We start from the raw sequence: 24718 nt of genomic DNA, 5'->3' as shown, positions 1-24718 counted from the left end.
GGTTTCAAAACAATATTACGGTTTCAAAGTCGGGTTTCAAAAAAGGGTTAGGGTTTTAAACTAGGGTTTCAAAACGGTCATGGTTTCAAAGTAGGGATTCAAAAAAGGGTTTTAAAGTAGGGTTTGAAAACGGTTAGGGTTTCAAAGTAAGGTTTTAAAACGGTCAGCATTTCAAAGTAGGGTTTCAAAACAGCATTAGGGTTTCAAAGTAGGTTTTACAAACAGTGTTAGGGTTTCAAAGTTGGGTTTCAAAACAGAGCTAGGTTTTTAAAGTAGGGTTTCAAAACAGGGTTAGGGTCTTTAAGTAATGTTTCAAAACAGGGCCCGCGTTTCAAAGTAGTGTTTCAAAACAGGATTAGGGTTTCAAAGTAGGGTTGTAACACACTATACGAATTTCAAAATAGGGTTAGGGTTTTAAAGTAGGTTTTGGTTTTCAAAGTACGGTTTCAAAACAGGTTTATGTTTTCACAGTAGGGTTTCAAAACAGGGTGACTGTTTCAACGTACGGTTTCAAAACCGGGTTAGGGTTTCAAATTAGGTTTAGGGTTTCAAAGTAGGTTTTCAAAATAGGGTTAGGATTTCAAAGTAGGGTTTCAAAACAGGGTTAGGGTTTCAGAACAGGTTTAGGGTCTCAAAGTTGGGTTTAAAATAGGGTCACTGTTTCACATCAGGGTTTCAAAACAGGGTTAGTGTTTCAAAACAGAGTTAGGGTTTTCTTTAATAATTGGTCAGTTGGATACTTAATTACATGATCCATTCATTTTCTATCGCGCTTATCGTGTTCTGGGTCACGGGGCGCCGGAGCCTACATTATACCAGCTCCACCGGTCGCCAGTAAATCGCAGTGGACTCATATACAGACAACCATACACACGCACGTTCACACACGTCACTTAAAAAAATAAATAAATAAATAAAAGATCTGGCTCATCTGTCTGTTTCCAAAATTGAACGTGGTCCTTGAGTCCAAGAGTTTGCCCCCCCCCCCCGGTGTAGCTCCCCTGAAGCACAACTGACACAAGCTTTCATTTATTTCAAATGGTCCGAACATGACAGAATGCTTTTCATCGAATTGAATTAAAAAAAGATGGTGTGAGGTGGCAGCGGCGGCATGGCTTAGGTTTGATGTCTCCTTCCTGTCACCAGCAGTACTGATAAGGGGATTCTGCACATACCTGCTTGTGTATAAAAGGCCATCTGACACAAACACACACACCTGCTGGCGTTGGCCATGAGCCTCAGTCAGCACTGCAGTCAGATACTGTTTTGTACGAGGAGCCTTATTGTAACAGCGCACATACCAAGATGGACACTTTACATAGGGTGAGTTGGTTGAAACGCATTTGTTTCGTGCAATGTGTCTTGTTTGAAATGTCGTCTTCTTCTAGGTGATCATCATCCTGCTCTTGTTCCTCCCAGAGCATGCAGTGTCATCAGACAACACTTCAGGTAGAAGGACTTCAGGTTGTTGCTGATGGAAACATATATATATATATATATATATATCCTTGATATACTGCATCATTTTTATATTAAGGAAGAAGGCAACATAATTTTAAAAGCGAATTATTGCAATAAGGGTCCCTAAGTGGCAGCACGGTGGACGACTGGTTAGCATTCGTCTCGGTTCTGAGGCCCCAGCGTCAAATCTGGTCTGGCGTCTTCCCCCCGTGCCTGCGTGGGTTTTCTCCGGGTACTCTGGTTTCCTCCCACATCCCAAAAACCTACAACACTCGAATCTGATGTGACATTGTACTAGGCATATACTCGAATGATTTACTTTCCTCATCTTTCCTACATCTTATGTCCTGTCTTCAGTTGTCTTCTCTTCCTATATTATTGAGTTAGTTTTTCACTTTCTCTCCTTTTTGTTTTTTCTGTCACTTCCCTTTGTTCTGTATGACTGAAAATTTCAATAAAAATCCATCAGAATGCAAAGAACTACAGTGGCACCTTAAAACCACAGTAAAACTGCTCCAGCATAAAAGGGATACAAGGGATTTGACCTAACAACCAAACAGGACAAATTAGAAAAAAAAGAAAAAGAAAAAAAAGATCCATGTACTAGTAACTTTTTTTGTCCTTACTAGTAAGACAATTCAGCGCACTGGTAGAACAACGAGGGCACAATAGTAAAATATCAGTCTTACTAGTAATGTTCTTTCCACTGCTAGTATCTAGTGGAAGGCAGTAGTGTCAAAAATGTTACTAGTAAGACAGCAAAACAAATTTCTTCTACAAGTGGGCAGTAGGCAGTATTTGTTTTACTGGTGTTCTACTAGTGCGCTGAATTGTCATTGTAGTGAGGACAAAGCGCATACTAGTACATGGACCTTAAGCTAGATTTCGAATAAATGCTCAAATGACTTTCCATAGTTACTGATCATCAGGGTAGCTTGTGACAACTTGAACAGTTCATGTTTTTATGTCTGCAACAGTATATGTGGGCTCTGTGTTTGTGGAGGAGGCTCTTCGCAAGGCGATTGAGCTGACCGATGCCGCCTACGCTCACACAAGCGAAAGGTCCACAACTTGTCTGCACCATGGCAACATCTCCCAAAAAAGAGATATTAGGAGTAGTTTTGAACAATGTGCCCCTTGTAGGGTGAGGAAGTCTCTGTCCGAAGGTGCTCTGAGACCGACTGATCTTCTGGCTCACTTCAAGCAGACCAAAACCACAAGCAGGACTCACATTCGGGCCGCCGAGCTGCTGGACAACACGGTGGCGCTGATCCGAGAAATGGTCTACACTCACACTATACCGCAGCCCAGCGGTCACGGTACGCAACTTTGAACAAATACACTTGGTGGACGTTTCATTAAGAACGTGTTCATGATATGTTTATTATTGTGGTTGTACTTTGCAGTGGTGTACAACAGTACTGTAGAGCAATAATAATAATACCGGTAATACTACTACTACTAATAATAAGAAGAAGAAGAAGAAGGAGAAGAAGAAGATGAATGGACCTTAGCTATAAACACACTTTACATTGAATAAACAATCTTTAAGTGCTAAAGTATAAAAGAAGACTTTTTAAAGGTGTGTTCTCAGGCCTTTTTAAAAGCATCCACAGTCTGTGTTGCCCATTCCACAGACTAGGAGCAGCCAAGAAAAAAGTGCAGTCTCCCATTGTTCTGAGTCTGGTCCTCAGAGGCTGGAGATGGTTGGCCTGTCCAGAGTGGAGGTGGCGTGTGGAGGAATGAGGGGTGAGCAGTTCTTTGAGGTAGAGGGGGGCAACCTCTTGAAGGCACTAGTGGGGCAGCAGCAAGATTTTGTAGCCAGTGGAGGAATTTAAGGACAGGTGATATGTGGTCGTACTTTCTCTCTCTCATCAGGATCCCAGCAGCAAATGTTTTGAATGTACTGCAGCTGCTGGATGTTCTTGCTGCATGGGTGTCTTGATGAGAAGTGCGTTACAATTGTACAGCCTGGAAGAGACAACGGCGTGGACGAGCTTTTCAACATCTGAGTGAGTGTGGGGCGGAGTTTTGCAATATTGCTGCGGTGGAAAAAGGTCTTGAATACGTGTTTAATGTGAGGCTCAAACGACAGGTGTGGGGCAATTATAACAGCCACACTGGTGAATGAGGAGGAGAGGTGAATGTCAAGACCGGAGAAGGTGATGCTTGTGAATGGTGAATTTGATGCAGGGTGCCAACTCGGATGGCTTCGGTTTTTGAGCCATTTAGTTTGGGGGATGTTACATTTATCCTTTATCTTCTCCAAACAGGAGTTAAGGGATGAACGGAATGCTGCAGAGGGGGGTTGGGTTGGGTTGGTTCTGAGATAATGTTGGGTGTCATCGGCGTAGCAATGGAATGAGATTCCATGCCGGCTTATGACACGACCAAGAGGGTGAAAAAGGTGGGGCCAAAGACAGATCCTTGAGGGACACCACAGGTGACAGGGAGAGTGGCTGACTTTGCTCTTCCCAGAGAGACAGACTCTGTTCTGTCAGTGAGATATGAAGTGAATCAGGTCAAGGCAGAGTCAGAGAGTCCGATAGTGGACTGAAGGGGGTGAAGGATGATACGGCGTCAAAAGCTGTGGTGAGGTCGGGAGGATGAGGAGTGATAGAGAGCCAGCAGGTTGGTGGTGACCCTGACCAGAGCAGTTTCTGTATTACGCCCTGAGCGGAAACAAGATTGCAACATTCCCTGTCAGACTATTTGTTTGGAGATGGTTGTGTTATTTTCCAGCACCGTTGTTAAAGAGCAAGTTGTAATATTGCTTTATTTGGATACATGCCTGGCAAGATACTATTAACAATTGTTAGTATGATAAATTCCTCCACCACTATAAAAAAAAAAATTTTTGGGGGGGGGGCATTATCATCCTACTCACATGGCTTTAAAAAAAAAAGGGGGGCAATAATTTGATCTAATATCGACAGCACCACAAAACTTTTTTTATTATGTTTACATTGAAATTTTGGGGATTCTTGTTATTCACCTGGTCAGCACAGTAACAAGTGGTTAGTATGTCTGCCTCACTGTTCTGAAATTCCGGGTTTGAATCGCAACTCTGGGCTTGCTGTGGAGAGTTTTCATCTTCTCCCAAGTATAACACGTAAGTAGGAATTGCACACAAAAAAGAACAGGGCACAAACAGCCACTAATAGTTCACAATGTCTGGTAAGGGAACTATAATCTTCGCAGAACACATTAACACGTCAGATACAAAAAAAAGAAAAGTACAAAATATCAGCGTTGAAATATAACATCAAAACTGTAAATGCACAATAACTTTCATTTGTATGACATTGTGTCTTTTTTCTCAACCCCACAAGAGCTTCTGAGTGAAGCAGATGAAGAGAATCTACTGCAAGCCACTGGCTGCTTGGCTCAGCTGCGCACACCCAGCTGTCCTACTGGCTGTTTGGCAGAACGCTACAGGTCCATCACTGCACACTGCAACAACAGGTCAGCTCTTCCATCCATCCATTTTCTGAGCCGCTTCTCCTCACTAGGGTCGCGGGCGTGCTGGAGCCTATCCCAGCTATCATCGGGCAGGAGGCGGGGTACACCCTGAACTGGTGGCCAGCCAATCGCAGGGCACATACAAACAAACAACCACACTCGCATTCACACCTACGGGCAATTTAGAGTCTCCAATTAATGCATGTTTTTGGGATGTGGGAGGAAACCGGAGTGCCTGGAGAAAACCCACACAGGCACTGGGAGAACATGCAAACTCCACACAGGATTGAACCCCGGTCCTCAGAACTGTGAGGCAGTCGCCCACCGTGCCGCCATTAAATCACAATCACTCAACTCAATTTTATTTGTAGAACAAGCAGCAGCTGAAACAAAGTGCTGTACAGAAATAAAAATCAAACAATTAATTATATAGCATGCAAATAAATGGTGATTAATCAATTTGCCTGAATTCTCTTTCCTGGTCATGCCAAGTTTTCCATGGCACATGTTGCTAGGCAGATTTCATAGGGCTCAATTGTAACAGCCCCATAGGTCAATAAATAAAAGTAGCATATGCCAATCATGCAACGAGATGAGGCCACAACTCACACTTACACGCAGACGCGCCGGCCAACCCGACTCCAGCCCCAGACATCACTCGTGAGGCCACGCCCCTTAAAGGCACCATCCAATACAAATTTACAATGAAAAATACCAGTTTTTCTATGTCATCTCTTTCAATATGTTTTATGTTTTTAAACAATATAGTGTTGTTGTTGTTTTTGTTTTATTAAAACAGGTGACTTTGTATTATCACTTTGCTGTAAAACAAAGCAAGATGTCTGAGGTTGGGAGAGGGTGGTAATTGCATGAGGCAGATGATAACTGCCTGTTCATGTGCAGATATACAATATGACCTCCCTTAAGGAGAATTGAGAAGGTTTACTAGAGAAATCTGTATTTGTTCTTGTTCCTGCTCAGACAACATCCCAGATGGGGCTCTGCAAACATTCCCTATTCTCGCTGGTTGCCTCCAGAGTATGAAGACACGTGGGGGACACCCAGAGGCTGGGATCCAGATCATACCTACCACAACTTCAACCTGCCGCCAGTAAGACCCCTGGAGCAACCCCCCACTGTCCACTGTCGCTGTCCCGTTGACACCCATCGGTCTCCTCGGTGGTCTGCGCAGGTCCGGCTGGTGTCTCAGGAGGTTCTGTTCACTCGCAATGACAACATCTCTCTGGACTCCACTCTGTCCCACCTACTGGTCGAGTGGGGCCAGTGGATTGACCACGACCTGGTGCTGACACCCCAGAGCACCAGCACAGCGGCTTTCCGGACTGGGGCGGACTGCACCCGTACCTGCAGCCGGGATTCGCCCTGCTTCCCCATAGAAGTGTTTCATCTTTGTTTTTAAAGGCAGGGTTTTTTTGTCCGTTAAACCAAAAGCTTCTCTCCTCAGATTCCACCATCTGATCCACGGTACGGCATCCAGAGTTGCATGCCCTTCTTCCGCTCTGCACCAAGTTGTGTGGCTAGAGTTGGGCCTCATTTGCACCGTGAGCAGCTCAACGCCATCACCTCCTTTGTGGACGCCAGCATGGTGTACGGTAGTTCGGATAACCAGGCTCTGGAGCTGCGTGACCATTCCTCACCACTCGGCTCGATGGCCTGCAACTCGCAGCACTCGGATGGGGAGCTGGCCTACATGCCCTTCTTGCCTCGCCCGCAAGCTCACTTGGATCCCTGCGGTCCTAGAGAGGGTTCCACGCCTCGGGACGCCGCCACATCATGCTTCCAAGCCGGTGAGCGCGGCCTCCAAAAGAAAAGTAGAAGCACTGACTCAAATCTGTAGATTCTTAAAGGGCCTCCAAAATGACAACTTTTCAGGAAATTAAAAAATGAAAAAAGGCCATCATGCTTGAGTTTCCTCTTTGTTGTTTAAACCTCTGTGTTTAAATGTTTTGTATTTTGTTCTGGATTTATGTTTAATTATGATTTTCTATTACTGGTGATTATATTTATGTAAATAAATAAAAACTATATATATATTTCCATTTTCAAATGTATGGGGTAAAAGTAAAAAGTCATCAGAAAAATAAATAAAGTAGATATCTGACAAATTAGTAACAATGTACTTCCCACCAGTGGAGCTCATGAGTCATGTTTGACAGGTGATTCAAGAGCCAATGAACATCTAGGCATGGTGGTCCTGCACACACTCTTCTTGCGAGAGCACAACCGTCTGGTCAAAGAGCTACATGACCTAAACCCCCACTGGAGTCCCGACACCCTCTACCAGGAGGCCCGGAAGATCATTGGAGCCATCCACCAGGTACAATTTTTCGAACATGGTACAGTATCCCAGCTATCATCGTGAACGACTGAATGATAAACAAATCTAATAAGAAAAATGAAATCAAAGTACTTTTAATTTCGGTTTGTCATGGACATTATTTTGACACACTGTCTCTGTGTTTAACCTCTTTGGGTTACATTTTCTCTACATTGTGTCCTCAAGCTCCTTGAGCCCTCTGGAGCCCAATTTAATGTGACATCGCCTAAAAAGAGATCGCTAATAATTGTGACATCACATATTAAGTACATTTACAGCGCACGTGTGTGTGATATTGATATTGCATGTTTATGTATCTGATTAGACTGACACACATACTGTATTGTTTATGAAAATGGACGGACAAGACATGACTCCATCATACTCGTAGAGACTAAAACGAAAAGATTTCAGCCTGCACTGATGTTGAGTACGACTCTGCCTAGCTGTATTTTGCTGTTACACATGCAAACTCTGACTTTGTGAGCTCAGAGTGCAACGCCTTATAATAGGTCTAAAAGATGGCATCCTGGCACAATGCTCCATTAAAACACGTTGGTGAGTTCTCATTTTGCCCTGACTTTTTTCAGCGGCTAACTTGAGTCTTGGTGCTTTTCAGATCCTCACGTGGGAACATTACCTACCGCGGATCCTCGGAGAGAAGGCCATGTCCGGGCAGATGCCTCCCTACAAGGTCTATGACCCCGACGTGGATCCCAGCGTTGCCAACATCTTTGCCACCGCCGCTTTTCGTTTTGCTCATGTCACCGTGCAGCCGATCGTAACCAGACTTGGGCCTGGGTACGCCGCTAACTCCCACTATCCTTCACTCCCCCTGCATCATTCTTTATTCGCCTCATGGAGGGTTGTCCAGGAGGGTAAGTTTAGGCATGCAAATTAAGCATATTTCTGTTGCTGTTTGGTGCAATATTGGTTAGGTCTGCCACGCAGTCGAGAGGTTCTGGGTTTGGATCTCAGCTAAAGCCTTCCTGTGTGGCGCTTGAATGTGCTCTAAGTGGTTGTGTTGTTGTTTTGTTTTTGGATACTATGGCTTCCTCCTACATTCTCAAACTATCCATGTAAGGTAAATTGAAGACTGACTTGTCCATAAGGGTGAATGTGAGTTTTAATGGTTGTTCGTCTAAATGAGCCCTGCCATTGACTGGTAACCAGGGTGTACCATCACATCCAAAGACGGTTGAAATAATCTCCAGTTCTTTCACAACCCAAATGATGGGAAATGGATAGATGGATGGATGTCTCCTTAAAGAAAATGAATACAATCTGTCAAATCTTATCCTATTATCTTATACCCTCTGTAGCTGGATAAAGCTTTTAGTCAATACTGTATTTGTAGATAGAGCTCAGTTTTTCTCCTGGTGTCCTCATCAGGTGGCATAGACCCAGTGCTGCGTGGCCTCCTGCTGTCTCCTGCAAAGCTACAAACTCCTGGTCAGATGATGGTGGAGGAGCTTACAGAGCATCTGTTTCAGGCGCAAGGTGGAATGCCTCTGGACCTCGGGGCCCTAAACCTTCAGAGGGGCCGGGACCACGGCCTACCGGGTATCAGCGGCGACTCAAAAAAACTCACCTCACGCACAAACATTTGCTGACCTTCCTCACCTGATCCCAACCAGGATACAGCTCATGGCGAAGGTTCTGCGGTCTTTCTGTTCCCAACACAACATTGACGCTGGCAGACATTCTGGGTAATCCAACTCTAGCTCACAAATTCGAGCAACTGTACGGTACGCCGCACAACATCGACGTGTGGGTGGGGGCCATCTCTGAACCGGCTCTACCCGGAGGCCGAGTTGGACCACTATTGTCCTGCCTGCTGGCCAGACAGTTCAGAGCCCTGAGAGATGGCGACAGGTAGAATACATTTCTCCTCAGTCTCTACCAAACACTGTTTCAGACACAAGAAATCTCCAATCTGAAGGTTTTGGTGGGAGAGGGAGGGAGTGTTCACCAACACGCAGAGGACACAGCTCCACGCCGTCTCTCTGTCACGAATCATTTGTGACAACAGCCACATCACCCACGTGCCTGTAGACCCCTTCTCACGCACAGAGAACCCAGACGCCATGCTGGCCTGCTCCAGCCCGCTCATCCCAAACCTCGACCTCAGCCCGTGGAAAGAACCACACTCAGGTGAAAAAAAACATCACCAGAGAAGCAAGGCAATCCTTAATGTTGGGATAATTGTGTGGTAACCTTTCCCCAAGATCCAAACTGCGGTCCCATACCCAGAATTCAATCCGGCTACTCCCTGCTCTGCGACGCTGTGATTATCTACGAGTGTCAACCTGGTTTTGAGCTCCAAGGTTCTTCAACTATCAGCTGTGACGTACAAAGTCAGCAATGGAGCTCACCACTTCCAACATGCCAGGGTATTCAAATCTTACTTTTAACAAGTAGAAAGTTGTCAAATATCCGTCCTATCAGATCTAAATTATCCATGTCATGTTTAATTACAGACTTGAATGAATGTGAGCAAAAAATTCCAGTTTGCCCGCAAAACATGGAGTGTCTCAACCTCCCAGGTTCCTTTTCTTGCAGAGGTTGGTTAGTTAGGGAATTTCTCAAACCAACCCTTTCCACATACGCCAAACTCCAGACTTACGCTCTGTGCACTATGCATTGTTTAGCTTCTTTTGTGAACACTGTTACCGTTTTTTGCACACTGATCCAGAGTTATCATCGCCATCCGCCGTGTTGGTTGTGATGGCAGCCATAGTCGTGATCAGTGGCGTTGCCGGAATGCTGATGATCCTTAGCTGTTTTCAAAGGCAAGTCACCGTAGACACAAGAGACACTGAAATGTAGCTTTTCATTCATTATTTGAAGGAACAGTCCAATATACTGGTAATTAAAACAGTTTACGTCTTTGGTGTTTCAGGTGTTTGGCAAACAAAGACAAGCTAGTCTGCGCTGGATGTTGCCAAGGGAAAAGTTAAGCAACCACTTTATTTATTAATTAAAAAAAAAAAAAACGGGGACTGACTGTGAAGCATTCATTGTGATGGAAATGTACAGATTTCTGAAGCAGTATGAACAAGTATGAAAGTACAAGGCCGTGTTTTGTCCTGTGCACCAATGACTCAATTATTAACAAATGAGTTATGGCTCGCTTCAAACTGTATTGTGAAGCCACAGAAGCAGAGCTGCACCTTCACTGTGCTCAATTATTAACAAATGATTTATTGAGATCTCCTTCAAACTGTATTGTGAAGCCACGGAAGCAGAGCTGCAAGCTTACAAAAGGTATTTCAAGCCGGAAACCACAGGTTTACAGGAATGTCTGCTCCAAGAAAGAAAGATTTTCTTTCCATAAAGCCCCTCTGAGTGGGACGTGGCCTCAGTGTTTATTCAGTACGCCTGTGTTGAATTCCTGCTCCCAAACCTGTATAACAACTGTGGGTGTGTCCCCACAGCGGTTTGTGTCGCTGTAAACCGGTAATGATGATGACCGCAGTCCAGACCGACCTTTACGTGTTACAATGTGAAGTAACACGTTTTAGGAAATGACAAAATGGGACAAGAGTGGCATAGTCAGACTTGAAAATGGAGTGTTGGCAGTTATCAGTACACTGACGCCGAAGACATCAAAGCCTTAAAGGCCAAGAAGTGGTTATTGCACTTATCGTACCCACACATTTCGTCATTTTCACCTTCAAAATACAGTTGACTGTTTAAAAATAACTATAACAATACATATATACTATGAGGTAAAACAGCCAATGCAAATTGCATAGCATGGCTATGAACAACATTCATGCATTTTGCAGTTAATGGCTCATACAGTATAGTACATGTGTTGATTTTGGATGTGTAAATCTTCACTTGTATGTTGAATTTTGTTTAGATAAACTGCAGGGCAATACATCTCATTTAACAGGCAGGCCAACATGAAGCGGCAGATTTACAGACCATGTTGAAACACTCACTCATGGCTGAGCTGCTGTGGTGACTGTACTGTACATCAAAGGCGATCATGCTAATAAAGGTTTTAAATCTATGTGGCACTTACATGTACATAATATTGTTTCATAATAAACATTTTACTTGTATAAGTCTTCCGGTACATATGCCTGAACGATAATGCATAGTTTCAATTGTATGGATTGTGGGGACTTCATGAACAAGATTAAAAACTATGCATGTAAATATTTTCATAACATAAGAGCATATTAAAATCGACTTTGCCTTTCATTGCCTTATTGTGGTAGTACAACTGTTTTCTTTGTTGACCTCTGATAAGTCACCACATTGTAAGCCTAACAGTCTTGGTCCTCATATCACACTGGTCAATCAGGTCGTCTAACCCTGCTCGGTGAGGTAGAAACCCAACTTGGCCACAGTCATTTCCCTTCGTAGACGCATCACCTCCCAGAACATCTGCTCCGCTGGACACGGGCAAAACGACAACAATCACACTTTAGATTTGGCTCAAGACCAAAAAAAAAAAAACCCAGCAATCATTTTGTGAATGAATTTACCGTTGTGCCTGATCAGGCCTTGTTGGATGTAGCGGATATAAGTAAAAAAGTTGCAAACGGCCGTGATCTGGAAAGACATAACAAGGCCGCGTAAATTGTATCAACAGCAGCGGATGATGAAAAAGCTCAGAGACACAGCTATACTTACCCGTGCTCGGCTGGAGGGGGAAATGTAGTAGTAGTTCCCCTTGTCGCCGAGTTTTATGCGATGTCGGCAGAGTCGCGACACGCCGCTTAATGCACATTTTCTGTCAGGAAGACAAGGACTGGTTAAAGAACTGCAACTACAATAACGGAAACATGCTGTTGAGCCTTTGCAGCAAAAAAAATGAGTAGCAATTGTTTGCTTTCAGGTAAAAAGACATATCCGAGCTGAGAATGAGGCCCCCAAAAACAAGACGTGAACAATCAGAGGTTAGGATAGTCAATGAAAGAGCAATGTGTTGCTGGTTAGAAGTCAGATGCATGCATCTGGTGCATTTATTAACATTTGTCACAGACGTATCAGCTGGCCTCTCCATGCTGTCAGCACACGAGCCATCTCATGCTGCAGTAAATGCGGATTAGTGAAGGAGCGACAAGGTTCCTGAGAGGACTTACGTCTCCACTGCTGCCCTACAGTCACTGGAAACAAGATTTGCAAGTGAGACAGTCATTGGAAAAGTGTCCACTGATTAGGGTTGGGCATCGAAAATCGAGAACCAATTGGAACCGGGACTAACATTCCGGTTCTCCTGGAATTGTTCACATTTATACATTTCTGTTCCCAGTTTCGACGCCTACAGGCCGCCGACCCCAAAGAAGAATGCACACGAAGACGTTGTGCCCAACGGCGGCGGTGAACAACAGTGTGTCTTAACTTTGTTAAAATTAATGACCAGTCGCCTCACACTTGGAATAAGATTATATTGTACAAAAGGAAGCTTTCACACGCTCTCTCCCTCAGCCTACCTTCAGTGAAGTCAACTCTTAGTCAATTGAATGAGTGAAACAATAAAATACGTCTATGCAAACATCGAGGCAGCTAAAAAGGTAAACGGTTGGTTGCACTTTTGCACTGATGGTTTTTAGCATTTATTTTAGTCTTCAAACCAACGTAAGAGCCGATGACCGGAAAAAAAAAAAGAAAAAGCTTAACATTTAGCTAAAACTTCACCGTAGCAACTTGACATCACAATGAATTGGGAGAAAAGTCACATAAACGTTGTCTCACAGTATCACAAACACTAACCTTTTGCCTCATCGGTGAGTAGGGAAGGGACTCAACGTTTTATAGCATTTGGTTCCATTCATTAAAAAAAAAAATCACCAGTGTCATGTGAAGTTACTTTTTGTGCCAAAATGCTCAGTTCCAGTGTGCACCCTTGAAAATAAAAGGCGACAATCTTATCACAGGAAGTCAAGTTACAAATTGCACAAATAAACCTTTATGCATGATAAAGCAGTCCCAAATAACTATTTTGACAATGCTATATTTAACTTTTAGCTGAAACATTAATTAATGAATATTAAGTCAATTGGGTTAGTTACACACACATTGCCTTTTAGTTCATAGGTTTGATATTGATACTGGTTACAAAGAACCCCAAGTCAAATTTTTGTTAATGCTGCGAGCTGCTAACAAAATTGATGTTCATAATTTAGAATGGTTAGAATGGTTTACCTTTATTTAAACCATGCAAATCTTTTTTGACACATCCCCCTAAAAGAATCGGAATCGAGAATCGTTTGGAACCGGAATCGAAATGAGGAATCAGGACCGGAATCGCTCAAATTCAAACGATGCCCAACCCTACCACTGATTAAATTCCCCTGTTAAATACTTGGGGAAAAAAATAAAAATATTATAATCCTAGCTACAACTCGAAGTCAGACGCTAAAGTTGTACATTTGGAAAGAAAGAGTTTCCTTTTTTGACTATTCTTAACATATGGAACATTACTTCTACAGTTCATAAATTTTAAGAGGGATCTTTAATTTTTGGATGGTCCAAAAATATGATGTTTTGAGATTACAAATGGTGACCAATGAACTCGGTCACGCGGCACAAGAAGGTACACTCCATTACCGCCGTACTTGCTGTTTATCGTTTGATATATAGCCTTTAATTGTTTTCATGGATTTTTCAACTGTAATTATAACTTTGCCACTGTGTTAGTGATAGACTCCTATGGCTGCGGCCAACTTTCACACAAGTTGGGTTATCAGAGGAACAGAGGTGCATCGGAAACCAAGGACCCCATGTATTTCTATTTCCATTATTACCTATGGGGACAAATTGTTTCAATGTTCATTGACCAGTGTACCACAATGTACTGTGTTTGACCTCAGAGGATCCACTGTAGAGACTGTGTTGGCTGGCCCCACTTGAGCAGTGAATGGCGAAAGGAAATACAGTGTGCCTATTGTTACGCACACAAAGCAACTCACTTAGGTCCTCCACACTCTGTCGCTGAGGCTTTAACCATTGGTAACGCTGACATGGCCACAGGCTCGATAGTCAGAGAGTTGTTTTCCACGGCGCTCTGCACCAGCTGGGATAGCTGTGGACCCAAGCAGCTGCACCAATTACACTCTGCAATCAGAAAACTTATCCCATTTGATGGCGGTGAGAAGATTCTGACCTCAGACCGTGTAAAAGAGAGGCAAGGGGCGACGTCTTCTCTGTAGATGCGACTCATGAGGGCGGACGAGCGATCAAGACTCGGATGCTCCTTCCACATGAGGAACTCCGCATACAGAACCGAGTCCATCTGTGGAGACATGACAGTCCCTCATTCATCTTGTCAACAAAGACACAGCGAAGGGTGTTAGTGACAGTCTGAAAGCCAAGCAACCAAGAGGCTGTGCTAGATGGAGGGGAGACAGTTTACCTGTCTGTTGTCAGGCTCTAGCCCCTCTCCTTGCTCCTGCCAATATACTGAAAGACTGACCAGGAAGCAGGCAGAGAATCAGAGAGAGGAGAGCAGGAACAGCAGGCTGAGAGAAGAAGGAGAAGTTACGAGAAAGAAAGACAGGCTCAAAGTGCCACTAAACAGACCAAAAAAATGTGACGCATCACAGAAAAAAAAAAAAAAAAAAAAAAAAGCATTGTTCACAAGCCGGACAATGAATGAATGGATTTAAAAATCGCAAAGTATGTGAAATCAGGCTTCAAAATAGTCAAGAACTGAAGACAGTCTTTCAGCTTCCAGACGCTTTGGGCGTGTCGCTGGGAGCTCTAAAAATCCTGCCTCCCTGGACCTTTCAGCTGTCAATCAAATACACGTCGTCTACTTCCTGCTTTCACAGCCCGTGAACGGAATTTCCGACGACGGAGAGAGCGCACATTTTCAAGGGCTGCAGAGAAGCAACCCGTGAGCCGTCATAATGACTAGAAGCCGTTCCACCACAACAATTTTCCCTCCTTTGAAATTCAGCGGGACAACGTGTTTCTGTGGCCGCCGTAGGGTGCGTCGTAGGTGGCCACAGCGCGCGACTTGCACCGGTCCCCGTGGATATACTAACCCTAACCCTAACGCTAGCAAAACGCTGTTTTGCTAGCTCTCCAGCGGCTTCTCTAACCACAGTTGGGCTGGCAATGGGCCGCGGGGCAACGGATCACACCCGGTTCGGTTCTGATCTGGCCGCTGCCTTGCAACCCAACCCCGTGGTGGCAGATAGCAAGACACATAGCCCAAATAACACAAAACATTACACTTTAGGGAAGATGTATTTTTTCGAGTTTTGGGCATAGTTTCATAGCCATTTGCACGCTGGGCTAAGTTTTTTTTTTTTTATGAACAAGGAAGTGGCAATTCCACCAAATGACCACTGCATGGAATAACTTCGCTTGGTGTGTATATAGTGGGGGGGGGCCTCATGCTGGAAAGTATATGCCCAAACCTCTTGACGTCACAAAGATACTTTTTAGCCCCGCCCACAAAATCAGGAAACTTGAGATGAATAAAATACGCATTTAATGAATTTAGAAACAAAACACAGATTTTCGTTTTGTGGCACTTTAAGAGGAAAAAGTCCAAGACTTGAGGGTTGAAAGCAACAACAAGAAAAAAAAAGGTTGCACAGTTGATGGCATTCTTTACCTCTCGGTCCTCTTTGGCCACAGGTTGTACTGGAAGTGCATTGATCCCATGTGGTGATGGGAGAACGCCACTCACACTCTTGTTGCGATTGTGACCGCCGACCTGTCTGTTGACTGGAAGCTGCAGCTGGGGATGCAGCTGGCGGTTCGGCGAAGAGGGCGTGGACGTCAACACCAGAGACTTGAGTGCTGTCACTTCTGCTTGAAGGACATCGATCTGGTAGCCGGACATGGAAAGGCGAAAACAGACCTTAAGGGTTTTTCAAGGCATTCCAATATGCAGGCGAAATTAAAGTACATTTGGTTGGGTTGGTAAATTACAGTTTCACCAACTCTTTGGCAAAGAGTAGATCAAAATCCTCTCGGACCCTCCACATCCCGGTCACCAGCTCTTCCAGCTCTTTCCCTCAGGTAGGCGCTACGGATCAATGCAAACTAGAACTAGCAGACATTCCAACAGCTTCTTCCCTCTTGCCATCAACTTCTTAAACACCTAACCTACAATTCCATTACAACATGCTGGCAATTTTTTGACTTGAGTTCGTTGTCACATTTCTGTGGGGCCAATTATATATTACTCGTGCACTCACTGTAGTTGTCTCGCCACGCTGCACTATTTGCATATCTGTTGTTGACCAATACTGGCCACGCGTGCCAGAGTAGCATCTGCTCCATTTGCACACTGATTGAGGAGTATCTGCAACATTTGCACAATCAACATTGTCCCAGATTATCGCACTTCTCGTCACTTTAAACCGCATACACTCCTTGAAGTCTCGACGCCCTTTCCACAATGGTCATTGCACCGGACTATTGCAATATTAGTCATTCGAACTGCTCCAACTGCTAGAGGACTCTGCATCTTTTGCTCAATTATCAAAAAAAAAAAAAGTACCGGCATTACCAGACAACTAGCAACGCTTTATTGCTCAGTGACTGTTTTTTTTTGTCAATGTCTATGTCTCAAAAGTGTTCTCTATCAATTGACTGTCTGTTGTCGTACTGGAGCGGCTTCAACTACCGGAGACAAATTCCTTGTGTGTTTTTTTTGGGACATACTTGGCAAATAAAGATGATTCTGATTCTGACACACCTTCCCCTGAGCCTCCTTAAGTTGTTTCTCAGCTCCTGCTTGTTTGACGTTCGCCTCCCGCACCATCTTGTGAGCCTCCTGTTGTGAATGTGGAAACAATTCCAATTAATTTCAACCAGGAGTTTCATACATACATTTATTTATTGGATACAATACATTTGAGGGAGTGGAATTTTAAGAGGCTGACCTCAAATAGACTGGCGGTGAGTTCCTCCAGTTCTTGTTCCAGTTGATTCCTGACCTGCAATAGACGCTCACACTCCTTATCTTTGAGTTTTAGTTCCTGAAAAAGATGAGGAGAAAAGAGTTCACTTGTGACACTTCCATCTTTTTTTCAATGCACTGTGTGTGTGTGTGCGTGTGTGTCTGTTAAAGAAATGACTGCACCATCTTTGCAGCATCTAACTGTTCGCTGAGGATCTCTGAACCCTTTTCGCAAATTTCTTTCTCTCGGATTTCCAATGAAGAGCTGCGTAGGCGGGAATGGATGCCATTGTCTATTTCCAATGTGGGCCCAGCCTGGCCTCTTCCCTCAAATCTGGGCTCTGGTTCCGGATCCAGATCTACCAACCTAAAGAGGATCACAAACATAATTGATCAGTTTATGTTAATTTTCTACCAGATCAATTTCCCATCATTACAATTCTCCACTGTAGTCTAATCCAAGCAAAAAAAAAAATAATAATAATTTGTTTTTTAACTTTCGATTAAATTCATTATGGCAGCACGGTGGGCGACTGATTAGCACGGCTGCCTCACAATTCTGAGGACCCAGGTTCAAATCCGGCCTCGCCTGTGTGAAGTTTGCATGTTCTCCCCGTGCCTGCGTGCGTTTTTTTCAGGTACTCTGGTTTCCAAAAAAATGCATGGTAGGTTAAGTGAAAACTCTAAATTGCCCGTAGGTGTGAATGTGAGTGTGAATGCTTGTTTGTTTGTATGTGCCTTGCGATTGGCTGGCGACCAGTTCAGGGTGTACCCCGCCTCTCGATCAGAGTCAGTTGGGACTGGCTCCAGCATACCCGCCACCCTAGTGAGGATAAGTGGTATGGAAGATGAATGAATGAATAAATTCATTATACTCATAATAATCAACTTCAACTTACACTCTGCAGTATGTATTTTGTGATGCACATTACACAGATAACCACATCACACGCATGAAGAGAAGAATCCCAAGTCCTGAGTCTTTACAGATGAGCTACTGCCGTCCCCACAAATATTTTGTTTGCACCCAAAATAAGTTAAAAGTTGTTCTCTCCCAGAATTTGAATCTCGGACCTCTCACACCACAAGCAAGAATCACAACCCCGGGACCAACGAGGCATGACACGAGTTTATCTTGTCTTTTCCATAAAGACATCTGTGGTTTGGTGGGCTCATATTTATCGCTTTGAAATGTTAGCTAAACAACCGAGCGGGAAGAGAAAGTAACATGTTGGGCTGCTGTTTATTCTGGCCCACATTTTGTGTGCCATTGTTTCAATGATGCCATGTCATAAAATCTATTTTTATCCAGTTGATTGCTATGTGTAAAGGAAGAGTCTGACTGTTGTGTAATCAACAATACTGTAGGTTTGAGGCCCTGGATTCTCATCTTCTCAATTTCTATGGATTCACTACATTCTGGTAGGCAGCTGAGATTCTGTGGTGCATATCCAGCAACACTGTTAAATCTGGCCAACTGAACAAAGCTCAAATCAGAAAGCTTGCACAAGGTATATATGACAGGTGCTTCAGCTGTTCAACACGGGGTCACCGTTGTCGTATTTTAAGCTTCATAATGTGCCACATTTTCAATGGGAGACAGGTCTGGACTGCAGGCAGGCCAGTCTAGTACCCACACTCTTTTACTACGAAGCCACGCTGTTGTAACACGTGCAGAATGTGGTTTGGCATTCTCTTGCTGAAATAAGCAGGGGCATCCATGAAAAAGACATTGCTTGGATGGCAGCACAAAACCTCCAACCTTTCTCCAAAACCTGTATGTACCTTTCCGCATTAATGGTGCCTCACAGATGTGTATGTTACCCATGCCATTGGCAATAACACAGCCCCATACCATCACAGATGCTGGATTTTGAACTTTGCGCCAATAACAGTCCGGATGGTTCTTTTCCTCTTTGGCCCGGAGGACACGACGTCCACAATTTCCAAAAACAATTTGAAATGTGGACTCGTCGGACCATAGATCACTTTTCCACTTTGCATCAGTCCATCTTAGATGAGCTCGGGCCCAGAGAAGCCAGCAGCGTTTCTGGGTGTTGTTGATAAATGGCTTTTGCTTTGCATAGTAGAGTTTGAAGTTGTACTTACGGATGCAGCGCCGAACTGTATTTACTGACATTGGTTTTCTGAAGTGTTCCTGAGCCCATGTGGTGATATCCTTTACATATTGATGTCGGTTTTTGATGCAGTGCCGCCTGAGGGCTCGAAGGTCACGGGCATTCAATGTTTTTTATTTTGAATTACGATTTGGTCTCAATTGCACTCTGTATAACTTCATTGACTGGACAGAACCTTCTTTATCAAATTACACCTGAACATTTTGCAGGTGTATAAAAGCTTAGGAGATTTGTCGAGGGAGTTCTAGAGTTTGGGAACATGGAATTTGATGAATAATTTATGACTAGAGGACAACAAGTTAAATGAAAGCTCATTTGACTTCATAGTGAGTAGTGATGAATATCAGATAATAACAGAAATGTTTGAAAAGTTCCTGGAATTTGTTTGTGCTTAATGTATTTAAACCAGTATGTTTGCAGCATGTTAATAGAATAAATTGACAAGAGTTTGTTGAAAAAAGGTTGTGTATGGCACTTGTTTGGTCAAGTTAGAAATCATTCTGAAGAAGAAAAAAAGAAAAAATTCAGAATTAAAAGTATCTGTTAAAGGCGAGACGAATATGAGGCAGCTCAAACTATGTTACGGTATGTCAGAAAAGGCTAAATTAAGATGTCATATAATGTTGTGAGATAGGCCTGATTAAGTGAGACTCTCCTGAGAATACCAAAGAATGATTTTTTTCGCTTGCATGCTAAAGGTTACCCCAGGCCAATCCTTAATTTATTAAAATACAATGACATTTAAGTGCATGAGACTTGTTTGATTTCAATGTTATTAATTAACAGCTTTGAGTCCAGCTCAGGAAAAGTTTTATTTTTGCTTCTAAAAAGTATATAGTTTGACTTGTTTGTATTAAAGTGCATTTCAGACTCTGCAATTGTTTACTTTATTAAAAGGAGTTTAATCATTGCGCCGACTTTTTACGCAAGTATCTGCACTTGCAGATAGTGTGAGTGTGAGTACTTCATGAAGCGCTCGTAAACTGAATCACGTGACATCAAACATCTGGTTGTAATAAAACGAACAATCTGCGTTAACGTTACTAGCAGGGTTTGGTTCTAAACGTGAACAAATACAAAAATAAAAAAAACTTAAAAAATAAAAATTCCATGACTGGCTATTTTAACATTCCCAACATTACGACGTTTAAAGCTCAAGCCGGTCTCACGCTAACAAGCAGTCAAACTTTAAACTAGCCAAACGACTTCAAACTTGTGTTCGTTATGAATGTATGAATCCCTTTCAAAGAGTGACACTTTTACCCTGTCAGCGTCCAGAAGAGAAGACCCAGCCGTCAGTTTGTCCGCCGCCTCCGTTCTCCGGCCGTCTGTGCTGTGAAACTGTCGAATTGTGACGAGCTTGTAGAGTTGGCTCGACTCATAGTTTGAAAATTGAAATCAGTGCCGCACGCACACAACGTGAAGGAATGCGGACGCTGACGTCATCAAGCACAGGCAGCCCGAGCAAACAACAGTCAGCACCGTGCTTATTTTTGCACTTTTCCCAGTCCTGTCTTTGACCAATTAACTTCAATTGTGACTTATGAAAGCGAGGCAACAAACACTCGATCGTTGCCCACTTTCTGTTTGGCTTCCAAGTCACATGACAGTGCACCCACTCACTTCACCAGTCCTGTTTGTGTCCACGTGACCGATACGTCACAACTGTTCAAGCTAAGCTAACGTTAAAAAACAAAACAAAAACAAACAAAAACATTCTGTGCTTTCTTCACGGACATTACAAATGTGGCCATATTTAGTGCATTTAAATTTGACTATATTCAATTTTGTATCCCAGCTGATGTTAAACACAATCAAAAGCACTGATCTACAATTACAACGTAATTAAATAAAACAATATTCCCATTTATTTTTATGACTGTGAGTGCGAATGGTTGTTTGTTCCTATGTGCCCTGCGATTGGCTGGCAACCAGTTCAGGGTGTACCCCGCCTCCTGCCCGATGACAGCTGGGATAGGCTCCAGCACGCCCGCGACCCTAGTGAGGAGAAGCGGCTCAGAAAATGGATGGATGGATGGATATAATAAAACATTTAAATGTATATAATATATACTTATTTCCAACAGTCTTTTGTCTTCATTTCATAGCATGTGTGCATGTGCTTTGCTCAGCTTTCAGTCGTGTACAATGCTGTATATGTAGATTTATTTATTTTTTGTCCAATCAGATTTCAACTTCTATGTGTCACGCAAACTCCACACAGGCATGGCCAGCGATCGAACCCCGGACCTCAGAACTGTGAGGCTGACGCTCTAACCAGTCGGCCACCGAGCCGCATTTCGATATATGTGAATATTGATTCATATATTAATATTAAGTCGTAATGTATACAATGACTAAAGTGGTTTGGAGTTGTTTGGAAGTGATTTATTGGAAGATAAAGGTCATTTTGTTTCTTGTATTAGTAATAATTGCATTCATCCTCGAATATGGGGAATGCCTCTGTCTCTTCTTTACTGCCACACGTAGTTATATATGTGTCGCGTTTTTGTACGTTATTTTTGCGACGTGATGATGGTATTAAGAGCCGGATTAGGGAACTGAAGGCCCAGGTCCCAAACTCATCCACCACCCCCCCCCCCCCCCCCTCCCACCAATGCTGCCCACCCACTGGCTCCACCCCTGGGTCCATAACACACCTGATACCTTCCTCAACCTGCTCTGACCCTTTTCTTCATTCTCTTATCATGCTCACCATTGCTCTGGACTGTTGACCTCAAGTATTTAAAGTCCTCCACCCTCGCTATCTCTTCTCCCTGTAGCCTCACTCTTTGCCCTCCACCCCTCTCATTCATGCACGTATATTCTGTCTTACTTCAGCTAATCTTCATTCCTCTGCTTTCCAGTGCATGCCTCCACCTTCCTAACTGTTCCTCCACCTTCTCCCTGCTTTCACTGCAGGTCACAATGTCATCTCCGAACATCATGATCCATGGGGATTCCAGTCTAACCTCGTCTGTCAGCCTATCCATCACCACTGCAAACAGGAAGGGGCTCAGGGCTGATCCCTGATGCAGTCCCACCTCCATCTTAAACTCCTCTGTCACACCTCGAGCACATCTCACCACTGTTCTGCTGCCTTGCTGCCCATGTCTTGTATTATTATAACATACTTCTCTGCTGCTCCAGACTTCTGCATGGAGCACCACAGTTCCTCTCTGGGTACTCTGTCATAGGCTTTCTCTAGATCTGCAAAAACACAATGTAACTCTTTTCTGACCTTCTCTGTACTTATCAATCAACACCCTCAAGGCAAATAATGTGAATACGCAGAACAGTAAACTGGATTGTCTAAGCTGGAGAACATTCCGCCACACAATGACGAATGGCGTCACCAGAAGATCATAGCATATTCTGAGCATCCAATCAAACTGCTCACATTCTATGATATGCTGTGATGTATTAACTCTCATTACTGATGTCTTATTTTGCAATTTAAAAGTGGAGTTTCCGGAGGTGGAAATTCTGCCATAGTTCCAGCAAAGATCCTGAAGCCCAAGGTAACAAGTCAACACGAGGCCGCGGGGTTGTGGCCGCCATGAGGGAGCCCGTTCGTGCAAGTGAAATGATTGACACCTAGTCAGTCACGCCAGTTGACTCAGATTCTTTTTTCCTCAGGCCACAAATCCAATTTGAGGCTCAAGATGCCACCAGAGAGGGCTGATTTTTTTTCACAGATCATTTTACTCATGTGCTACTGTCAAGTCATACAGTTTTAACAAATATGACGTTTTTTTTTTTTTTTTTTTACAAAGCTTCAGTGTCACATCTCTCTGCATTTACAAGCAATTTTAGGGATGATTCCATTTATCAGTTATGATTGTTTGCTTTAAATTTTGAGGGGTGATGTTAAGACTGAGGTCTGGTAATGGGTCTGACAAGTGGTACAAAAAAGAATCACTGCCTTAGTACAGTTCAGTTGAATTTAACTTTTAAGTTCAATACATTTGCATTTAAGAACTGTTGGTTTTTAATCATTTATTTACAGAAATGTTGTATTTAACTTTATGTGCAATACATTTTAAATTAATCATTATTCAAGTAGTTTTTTTTTCTTTTCCCATATATAAGTGCAGTGTTGATGTTCAAACTGTGCATAATGTTACAGTGGTTTACAATAATATTAAAAATACTTTTTAGGAATAAAAGCTCTGTTTCGCTTTTGATTAATATTTTGAGAATCACGAGAGTAGCGGTTAGCACAACTGCCTTATAGTTCTGAGGTTTGGGGTTTCAATCTCTGCTCAGGTTTCCCCCCTGCTTGTATGGATTTACTTCAGGTACTCCCCTGCCTCCCACAATCCAAAACTATGGACGTATGTTTCATTGAGGACTCTAAATTGTCCATGGGTGTGAACGTGACTGCAAATGTTTTTTTTTTCTACTTGGTCCCTGCGATTGGCTGGTAATCAGTCCAGTGTACCCCGCCTCTTGCCCAGAATCAGCTGGGATTGGCTCCAGCTCACCCTGGACCCAAATGAGGACAAACACTATATAAAAATTTGGAAAAATGGATGGATGGAAGTTACATTGCAAATGTAATCACATTATACTTGGCTATATTACTACAATTGCTCACTTATCACCTGTCTCTTTTTCCATGATGAATGACACATAAAATCCACTGTGATCTCTTTTAAACCACCTAAACATCATAAAACAGAACATGTCCACCAATTGCTTAGTTGCCTTCAGGAAGATCGGGATTAGGGATGGCATACCTTCCAACCACGCAGCCCTTAGCCTTAGCCTCAGCCTCGGACGGAGTCCCAAAGAACACTGCAGAGGAATACACTTCTATTCCCGACTTGCCCGCCTTCACGATTTCGTAGGCCCGACTGGAGTAAGTCGCGGGCGGTGGAGAGGAGGAAATCCGAACACTGTGAATTCCCTCGAAAGCATCCATGCCGCCCTCCGTATCGCAAAAGAAGCAATTCGGTTCAATTGTGTTTATTCTTGTGGAAGCACATGAGCAGTCCAGCCCCTGAAAAGAGTGAGGGGAGTTACATAATGTTTAATACAATAATACTATGCACTATATATGAATGACCTTTAAATGATTTTAAAAGTTCCACCGCACCTCACAGCAGCACAATAATAGCAGTCAAAGTGTTCAACAATGGAGTAAAGGGATCGTTCAGTGCTAACTCAGGTCGATCCAGGAAATATGCAGCATGAAAAACATGCACTTTTAATAACATCAAGTAAGGCACACTCACCAGAGGTAGACGCAACCAATTGTCCAGTTGTTTAAAATGTAATTCAAACGGGATAGATCGCTGTAGCCAAGGAGTTTAGATGACTTGAACTATGTCCGCACTTCGCCCTTGCCGCTGCTTTTCTGGTTAGACAGCAAGGGTTAATCATCACTAACACCTAACACCTTCTGGCCCGAAACTACGCAGCTGTGCATAT

At 43.4% G+C, this 24718-nt stretch overlaps 2 protein-coding genes across 3 annotated transcripts; one reads left to right on the top strand and one right to left on the bottom strand.

The window, feature by feature from the left end:
- The first annotated feature begins 1230 nt into the window (after positions 1-1230).
- Positions 1231-10221, top strand: epx (eosinophil peroxidase). Its single transcript, XM_061774642.1, is given in 16 exon segments — positions 1231-1323; positions 1389-1449; positions 2439-2523; positions 2605-2780; positions 4794-4926; positions 5905-6034; positions 6116-6731; positions 7101-7261; positions 7881-8139; positions 8654-8824; positions 8899-9136; positions 9204-9415; positions 9490-9654; positions 9742-9825; positions 9957-10053; positions 10164-10221. Coding segments are annotated over 16 exon segments (2664 nt in total). The 5' UTR covers positions 1231-1305.
- On the bottom strand, positions 10192-24661 carry rab3il1 (RAB3A interacting protein (rabin3)-like 1). Of its 2 annotated transcripts, XM_061774638.1 has the most exons (12): positions 24523-24661; positions 24025-24287; positions 17328-17511; positions 17128-17223; positions 16941-17018; positions 15849-16064; positions 14388-14516; positions 14194-14306; positions 12364-12387; positions 11912-12011; positions 11764-11830; positions 10192-11670 (listed from the first exon to the last, which is right to left on the bottom strand). In XM_061774638.1, the coding sequence occupies exons 2-12, from the start codon at positions 24207-24209 to the stop codon at positions 11585-11587; spliced, it is 1278 nt and encodes a 425-aa protein (XP_061630622.1). In that variant the 5' UTR covers positions 24210-24287; positions 24523-24661; the 3' UTR covers positions 10192-11584. The 2 variants fall into 2 exon arrangements, with proteins under 2 accessions (XP_061630622.1, XP_061630624.1); XM_061774640.1 differs by lacking the exon at positions 12364-12387.
- Between the last annotated feature and the right edge of the window lie 57 nt (positions 24662-24718).

The sequence above is a fragment of the Phyllopteryx taeniolatus genome, chromosome 5 (genome assembly GCF_024500385.1).
Source record: "Phyllopteryx taeniolatus isolate TA_2022b chromosome 5, UOR_Ptae_1.2, whole genome shotgun sequence".
Taxonomy (NCBI): Eukaryota; Metazoa; Chordata; class Actinopteri; order Syngnathiformes; family Syngnathidae; genus Phyllopteryx; species Phyllopteryx taeniolatus.
This window is presented reverse-complemented; position numbering and strand designations above follow the sequence as displayed.